The sequence below is a fragment of the Acipenser ruthenus genome, chromosome 37, assembly GCF_902713425.1.
Source record: "Acipenser ruthenus chromosome 37, fAciRut3.2 maternal haplotype, whole genome shotgun sequence".
In the NCBI taxonomy this organism is placed as follows: domain Eukaryota; kingdom Metazoa; phylum Chordata; class Actinopteri; order Acipenseriformes; family Acipenseridae; genus Acipenser; species Acipenser ruthenus.
The window spans coordinates 3729564-3738826 of NC_081225.1; the positions used below are offsets into that span (position 1 = coordinate 3729564).

General features: G+C 43.2%; 1 protein-coding gene across 2 annotated transcripts in view; it reads left to right on the forward strand.

Annotated features, from left to right (window-relative positions):
* Positions 1–7479, forward strand: part of LOC117411724 (putative tRNA (cytidine(32)/guanosine(34)-2'-O)-methyltransferase) — a 34745-nt gene extending 27266 nt beyond the window's left edge. For both annotated transcript variants that reach the window (XM_059008543.1, XM_059008544.1), the window contains exons 10-11: positions 646–749; positions 7135–7479. In XM_059008543.1, coding sequence (XP_058864526.1) covers positions 646–749; positions 7135–7347 — 317 coding nt within the window. In that variant the 3' untranslated portion in view covers positions 7348–7479. The remainder of the gene's footprint in view (positions 1–645; positions 750–7134) is intronic.
* Positions 7480–9263: the final 1784 nt, after the last annotated feature.

Here is a 9263-nt window from a genome sequence, read left to right on the forward strand (position 1 = left end):
GGGGTTTTCAGGACTTGCCAATGCCTCAGTTAAATCGAGGATTGCCGGACTCGCCAACGCTTCAGTTAAATCGAGGATTGCCGGACTCGCCAACGCTTCAGTTAAATCGAGGATTACAGGACTCGCCAACGCTTCAGTTAAATCGAGGATTGCAGGACTCGCCAACGCTTCAGTTAAATCGAGGATTGCAGGACTCGCCAACGCTTCATTGTAATCGAGGATTGCAGGACTCGCCAATGCTTCAGTTAAATCGAGGATTGCAGGACTCGCCAACGCTTCAGTGTAATCGAGGATTGCAGGACTCGCCAGTGCTTGATGTCAGTTTAATGCCTGTTGGAAATGCTGCCAGGCTCCTCTCGCATGCAGTGTTGGCAATCATAGCTAATGTTGTTGTTGTTGTGTTATTTATTATTATTATTATTATTATTATAATTATTATTATTGGCTGAATTAAAACAATGCAGTCTTTATTCTGTTTGTATTTCTGATTCTATAAAAAATGGGTTTCCCTAAAGCATTTACTTCAATGGTGACACAGGGTGTGCATTGTGTAACAGTACTTTTGCTGGAAACCAGCTAGTTTGGCAATGTGTTAAGACTGAATTCTTCTGGTGTCTGAATGGAGTTTTGTTTCTGTATTCTCAGACGTCGACTTCAATCAGCTGGAGGGTCCAAACCGAGTGATCGTCCCCTTCCTGGCCTGTGGAGACCTGAGTGCCTATGATTCTGACAGGACCTACCCCCTTCAGGTAATTCTGCACAACTAACACTCTATGTGCTCTTACATTCTGTGCCTCGGCGTACAGATGACTTGGAGCTTGATGTCCACAATTGATTGGTTCATCTTATAGACAGATGCATTGGCAATGAAAAGCATAGGAGTGAAGCAGAGAGTACACTTTACTAAACCCAGCTCACCCAATGCATATGGACAATGAACCAACTTAAACTGCCCATCCTGGTATATTAACATGGGTACACTTTCCCGCAGCCAAGTTGACACAAAAGGGGCTGTTTCCCAGTGTGAAGATGTACTGATGGAATTAAACCAAAGGTACATTTAGAAATTGTTTCTTCCATTTGTAAGCTTGAACTTTTAATTCTAGCTCAGCGTTTCCGTTAACTGGTAATTACCTACCAGAGACGGTTTCAAAAGTCAGTTGACGGGCAGAGACTGAAGCTGCCCCATTTGACTGGCAGCAAAAGGTCTGTGACAGGCAGCTAGAAACATTGACTGTTCCTAACAAGAGCAAATGAGTGTCTCTAGTGCGCCTCTAGACTTCGTCATATTGCTTCTTTGGTAACTGTAGGTCACTGATCTACTACCGTTCTTAGTGAACAAGGTTACTGTAACGGTAGTGGACTGTGCTCTGTGCCGTACCATACCGTGTGCACCGTTCTAATACCATGCACCATACTGTACCGTGTACCGTACCGTACATGGTACCATTGTGGCACCTGCCACATATATTCAATTAAATATTTCTATATGGTGCAATAAGCACACCATATGTTGTTGCTTAATTGGACAGCACTAAAACCTGGCCAGGTTTCCTTTTCCTATTTTCCTATTCGTCTGTTCAGTAATTCAATGAATTATTACGCGTCTCTTAAATTGGAGATTTTTGTTTGTTGCTTCCTATAAATAGTTGCACCAGAAGGGGGAGCGCATTACTTTTTGCAGGCTCTTTGATGGGCTACACACCGGGGCAATCTATGGTCTTTATTAGCATTTGTTATGCTGTGAGCGTAACAGAGAGGGAGACTGAACTCGAAATTAGTAAAACTTACTATTGTTTTGCTAAAGTCAGGAACCAGCACCAAGCTGTTGTTTAGCATTTTACTACCAAGCTCAGTGTACTCGAAAGAATGCTAATGTTTGGGTGCGATTGAATAAATGGTCACTGCTGCCAAAAGTCCCGGATATCGTTTGGACTCGCTGGACTTTCTCACTCGCCTTTCTCACTCGTAAATCAAGGATCTACAAGCAAGCGGGTGCCCAGGATTGGTGAGATCGTTTCAATTTATTTTTCCTTTTAAGCTGGATTTATTTTTTTATTTTATTTGATTTGCTACTTTGTTTTGAAGCAGAGGTTTTGTTTCTTCTGTGTTTTCACTTTGTTTGGGACTTTGCCTTACTGGCTGAATTTATAGGTTTATTCTGATCGGTACTGAACGCGCTCATTGTCTGTTTGGACATATTTTGTGTGTTGTTTGCATATGAAAAATCAGTAAATTTATTTACGTACTTCTGCAGCTACATTATGCCAGGTTTTCATTCTTGTGACCTAGACGAGGCTCCCCTTCCTTAGCTCAGAAGGAGAGAGCTGTATCCTCTCATAGCTCTGTGCCTAGGGAAGATAGGAGACCATCACGTAGGAGACCGGCTTCACTTTCCCCTTCCTTTCTCTTTCACCTTCCCCTCCTAAGAAAAGGAAGAGAAAGAGCCACCGGTCTCGTAGATCGGAGAGCTCTGAGCAGCTGGATAAGCTCTGGGAGGCAGTCTCCCAACAGGGAAACATGTTAGCAGAGCTGTTGCGTGACCACACTGCAACCTGCTCCCTCTGCACCATTACAGTCACACTTGAGGAGTACATGCAGAGTGGCAGCAAGAGGATCTGCTGTCTATCGCTGCTTCTGAGGAGGGTGACTCAGATGGCACAAAACCAGTAGCGCATGTGTCATTATCAGCTGAGCTTTTGCCACTGATTAAAAGGGCCATGATGTTTTGAATGTTTCATGGCCTGTAGATGACAAACGGAAACACTCAGTTTTTGAGGTGCATTCATCCTGGGGTCACCCGGCTACAGCACCTGCTGCTTCACGTTCTTTCGGAACGCTGTACAGCCTGCATGAGGCAGAAAAACTTGGCTTGGCTGATTTTCCACCAGTAGATGCCGCTGTCGCATCATTGGTGCAAGCCCCAAAGCTAGCGCTTTTAAGTAAAGATGCTACCTGCCTGAATAAGTGCAGGGTTTCTGAAATTATACTTAAAAAGGCTTACTCAGCTGGGTAATTATAACAGCATCTTGGTGGCTTACCAGAGCTGTTTGTTGAAGTCTCTCTCACAGAGTCACAGACGCACACCACAGCAGCTCTGGCTGTCTCAGGCACGCATAGCGGATGGTAACAAAGCACCATTGATGGATGCTTCCATTACTCCAGGACACACTTTTGATGACATGCTGCAGCGCTCTAATTGGGCCCGGGAGTCTATGAAGGAGCTGGTGCGCCTGCTTCCAAAGAGGCCGCCTCCAGAACATAGACCGGCACCAAACTGGAGACCAGGTTCCAGCAGCCTCGGAGACCCGGCAAAGCCGACTCCTGCTAAAGCCAGAGGGGGTTTCCACGACCGACCCGCGGCTGCGATAAGTTCTGCCATTAAGCGCAAAGGCAAAAGCCTCAGGCAAAGCATCAGCCCTAGCAATCTGCTCAGGGCCCCTTTTAAGGGAGTTACCAGGAGTACTGGTGTCAATGCACCTCGGACACCTGGGTGCTCAATACTGTACAGACCGGTTATTCTCTGCAATTCAAACACGGTCCTCTTCCATTTCGGGGCGTGACTACAATGTTAGTCATGGATCCGCGAGACGCATTGGTATTGTCTCAGGAGGTGACAGCCCTGCTGCAGAAGCAGGCTATTTGCCCAGTTCACCCTCTTCACGTGGAAGAAGGTTTTTATTCCAGGTAATTCCTGGTGCCCAAACGGGATGGTGGCCTCAGACCAATCCTCGATTTCAGACAGGTCAACCCTTATCTGAGTCAACGGAGGTTCAAAATGTTAACCATGCAGCAGTTGTTGCAGTCAGTAAGTCCAGGTGTCTGGTTCACTACGGTGGATTTAAAAGACGCTTACTTTCATATCCCAATAAAATCAGGGCACAGGGAGTACCTCAGGTTTGCTTTCCAAGGGACAGCATACGAGTTTTGAGTTCTACCGTTCTGCCACTCTTTGGCCCCCCTGTGCATTTTCAGAGTGCACGGAAGCTGTTCTGGCCCTATTGAGACTCCGGGGCATCAGTGCACAGTTACCTGGACGATTGGCTAATTTGTGCTCAATCTCCAGCACAGACAGGGCCTCTCATGAAACCCGTCACCAGATCACCTGTTCCGGTTAGGTCTGTCAACTATGCAAAAAGCCAGCTCACACCTTCACAGACAGCCTGTGTCTGGATTCCAAAACCATGTTGTCCACTCTGTCAGGAGACAGAGTGCAGAGAATAGCCGCTTGTCTGAAACTTTTTCAGCTAAGCAAGAAACTCACAGTAGTGATGATTCAGCGGCACCAGGAGAGAGGTTGTGACCACAGGTTGTGATCCTGAAAGACCAGCCGTGGAGCCTACCGAAATGCCGCAACCTGCTCTGTCAGGCACGGGGGATGTTGTGGCATCCCGACCCATTGAGCCTGCAGCTCTGGGTCTGGCCCTGAACGGCACCATTTCAGCCGTTTGGGGCTTTCTAATAAGAACATAAGAAAGTTTACAAACGAGAGGAGGCCATTTAGCCCATCTTGCTCGAATAGTCATTAACACTCTACAGAATGCCAGAGCGTAATCCACGCTTTCCCAATATGGGTACAAGTGGGGCCTTTTTCAAATGTGGTGCCTGCCTAAGGCACAGTGGCCTATGGGCAGCAGTGTGGAGTAGTGGTTAGGGCTCTGGACTCAGTCCCAGGTGGGGGACACTTCTGCTGTACCCTTGAGCAAGGTACTGTACCAAGATTGCTCCAGTAAAAACTCAGCTGTATAAATGGGTAATTGTATGTAAATATAATGTGTAAAAAAATAATGTAATTGTATGTAAAAAATAATGTGATATCTTGTAACAATTGTAAGTCGCCCTGGATAAGGGCGGCTGCTAATAAATAAATAATAATAATAAGGGGTTAGACCCTACAACCTGTCCCATAGGAGTTATACTGCAATTTTTACAGGACCTATTCGTCTACATCACATTTAAAGGTCTATTTGGCAGCCATTTCGGCTTGTCATATTAAAATTGATTGATCTCCCCAGGAGCTCATTTCCTGGCGGGGCAATTTTTAAAGGGTGCTCGGCAGTTTAGGACGCCTATGAAGGACATTGTCCATCGTTTGGAGGCTTAACCCTTTGCAGTTCTATGTCGGACCTGGTCCGACATTGCAATTATTCCTATCCGGTCCAATGTCGGACCCTGTCCGACATCATCAAAAAAACGCAAAAAACTGGTTTCTAGTTGTTTTTTCTCCGGAAAAAGTCAAGAAAACCATTCAATGGCCGAGTGGGAGCGACAGGAGCCGAGACAAGCCGAAAAAAAAGGGTGTATCTCATGAATAGTCATACTTGCCCCTGGCATCTGATAATGGAGGCCATAAGGAAACAAGCTGGCTGTGACTGCATCAGCGCTCAGAGAATATCACTGACATTTGTAGAGCTTTTTTCAGATGTTATAGTAATAAAATAATGACTTGGATCGCATTATTGAGATGTTTGGTGATAAAACGAGTGATCAGGAGATGATTAATCGGTATGTACAACTATTATTATTATTATTATTATTATTATTATTATTTATTTCTTAGCATATGTGAAAGCTATAGCGAACGAAAGGGTGGGGGGGGCTGGAGATACCTAGTGAGTGCTTTGTTTATATGCAGGGCCTTTTTTCACAGTTGCAAAAGCCGCTTAATTTTTGCAGAAGCCAGGGCAAAAGTAACGCTTCGCACTAATCCTGCTTTTTTGCCAAAAACCATCTTAGCATTCCACATGATCAGACGGTAGAGCTTGAGGCTCTTCATCCGCCTCCTTTAATGTCTGATAGAGAGCGGCAGCTCCATACGCTTTGCCCGGTGCGGACACTAGCGTATTATGTGGACAAAACCAAAAGTTGGAGGCAGTATGAGCAATGTTTTATCTGTTATGGGGCTAAGTCCCATGGGAATGCTCTGTCTAATCAGAGGCTATCAAGATGGATCACAGATATGGTTCAGACTGAATATGATCGAGCCAACTTGCCCCCTCCAGAGAAGCTCACTGCCCATTCTACCAGGAGCATGGCAACTTTGTGGGCTTTATTCCAGGGTGCATCTGTCAAGGACATTTGCAGTGCAGCGGTGTGGGCTACGACCCACACTTCTACACAGCTCTATCGGCTGAATGTTGTGGATCCACAAAACCCTAGTTTTGGAACAAGGGTGTTAATGGCGGCCTCGAGCTCGACTCTTGCAGCATAAGATTAGAGGTGAGTTCCCCTCAATTTTTAGCCCTGTTACTTGTACTGGGTTCCTCATGGTAATGCGCAAGGTGGCCTTGGGCGAGCTTTGTAGCTTTTCACTTGGTCTGCAATATTCCTTGCGACAGCTTTGGTATGTCTACCCATAAGGTAATGGTTACATTTCGTACTTGAAAGGGAATGTTCCCTGAAATAGAAATGTAACCATTAACCTTCAAGGTCGTTGCATCTTTTGCAGCAGTCTTGAGGGAAAAATGATGATGTTTTGAGTGACTTCAGTCTCTTTTATGCCCTCGGGGGCAGGGACGACTGTGTCACGGGCAGTACGTGCAGCTTTGGAATATCGATTCAGGTTAGACGGTATCAAATGATTAATACCCATGAGGTAATGGTTACATTTCTATTTCAGGGAAACCAGGGTTATGATAATAACCTAACATTTTCAGTTACGCTAAGAACTATTGTGTAAAATATTTGAATTTGAAATTATAAAGCAAATATGTTTAAATATTTTGGCAACTTTTGAAAACAAATTGTTATAAACTATGTTCTTTTTAATTTTCTGCTTAATAATAATAATAATTATTATTATTATTATTATTATTGTTGTTTTTTTTTGTTGTTTTTTACTTATTTACCTATTTATCTCCATAACTACATGTATTTGTATCACTTGTACAGGTGTCACACGAATGACAATGTTTTGAATTGTGACCGGTAAAACATTTAGTGACCAGTCTCTGACAGGCAGCAGTTTTTCCTAGCGGAAACGCTGTAGCTGCTGTTGACACTGTAAAGCTATAGGAAATATAAATAGGTTTTGACTACATTGTTATTCAAGTTAAACTAATTCTTGAAAGATTGCTTTTCCTGTGCTCCTAATTGAATATCAATTGAGTTTCTGTTTTTGTCCCTTCTGTGTAGCTGGATCCCAATAAGGCATACCAATACCTGCCTCCCACACAGCCCCCTATCCAACCCCCCTACCAGAAGGCCTGTCTTCTCCGCAAACACAACCTTCTTGCCAAAGAAAACCTTAGTTCCAGCTCCACCCCAGAACCATCAGCTTGTCAAGAGCAAGGGTTGTCTCCTCATCAGGATGTGTCCACCAATCAGGAACAAGCAGAAACTGCCTAAATCAAGTTACCCTTGCATCTAGGTTATACAGCATTCATTTTAATGAGAATTTTAATGCGGACATGAAGAAAACTTCTAATTTTATAAAACATAAAATAAAGAAACAGTAATTTGAGACTCAGAAATCCATAACGATTGTGTGTTCTTTGTTTTTGTTTTTAGATTTTTTTTTTGAGTACATTCCAGGCAATCATAATTCAGTGACTGACCAAATATCCAATCAAGATTCACATACACAGTACAGTAATTCTGAGATTCTGTACTACTGTTTGCTTAGAGGTACATTGCCAGTTTTACTTGAGGATGGATATATTGTTTTAAACATTTTATTTGTTACTGTGCATACATTTTGGGAAATGTTGGAAAACATGGATCGAGAATTGATTAGCAGTTTGCTACGCATGTGGACTGGCAGAGCTATACTGGTGTTCTTTCCTGAAAAGAGACTAATATTGCAGATAGCAAACTGTTTGGTTCAAATTGCATGTACTGCTAACAATTGATAAGAGACCTTGCGTCTACAAGCTTCTTGTCCAACATTGACTGCAAGCTAACAAGATAACAATGCTGTGGACCAGAAGTGGCCAGGCTCTAAGACTTTTGGGAATACAAAGCATAAAGGAGCTAAAAGGCTCCCAGGGACTGCCGTTGGACCCAAAGGTTCACAGGGAGAATAAGAGATAATGCCACTGGACTCAAAGGGTCTCAGGCAAAACGGAGAGATAGGAACAAGGAAGATGACAAAAACCAGATGTATGGACCTTTTTGGGGCACCACCAGGGGTCTGAAGAATGCACTGAGTTCAGAGGTCGTCACACTAGATTACACACACACACACACACACACCCCCAAAATTAAATATATGGTAACAGAATAATGTGTTGTACCTTTTCTATTGGTTAAGTGTCAGAGAAAGAGGAGGAGAGAGACACCTATGCATCAGGGTATTTAATGTCATGTAAAAGATGTAACAACTGGTAATCGGTTCTATACTTGGACTGGTTTCCCTGCATGTATGAAATAAACTTAACACTGATTAAGAAATGGCGTCTGTGCAGTTTCTTAAGAAACATCGATACTCACGTTTTAAGTTACATCAGGAAAAAAAAAAAACGTAAAGAAAGAGATTTAACCCCTTCTGCTGAGGCTCTTGTGACACTGTGCTTCAAGAATTTAGTGATTTTGGGAGTCGGCGGTTTTCCCATATGTTCCCTTTCAGATACCCCAGGCAAACCTATATATACTTTTTTTTTGTCACACACTGAAGTTTTCATTGGTGCCAAGTTTTTGTGGATTCATGTGACCACAAAATACAGATATTCTTATAAACAAAAAAACGTTTTCATAAAATGTATTTACCTAAAATACTAATGTTTGATGCAAGATATTTAGAAGCTATAGAAGCTTATAAGGTGCTGGATTTGCCCATGTTTGTGTGTATCTTTTTATTGGTTTTGGGGATTTTACGTGATCAGGCTGACACCAGGCCACTTTGACTTTTCCACTTCAAATTATGCAGCCCATGCTGTATATCACCCACCCTAATTTCATGTGCCCAGTACCCCACCAAAAAATGAGATACCCAGGCATAAGTATACATTTTTTTAATCTGCTTAAAATAAGGATTTTAGAAATGGGTAAATATGGGTAATAACATCTCCCTTCAATCCTTCTGCAATCTGAGGTAATGTCACAGTAAGTAGTAAAAAATCAATTGTTTTTCACAATATTTGGACCTGTAAATCTGACTGCTTTAGTTCGACTGTTGAAAAGACAGTAGTCTTGAATTGCTCCGAGTGTCCCGAGTTCAAAGATACCAAACATGTGCACCTTTATACAGTTTAGCAAATGTTTACATGCCCTAGACAAGTGGTTTTCAACCCGTGATATGCGTACCAGTACTGGTACGTGACAGG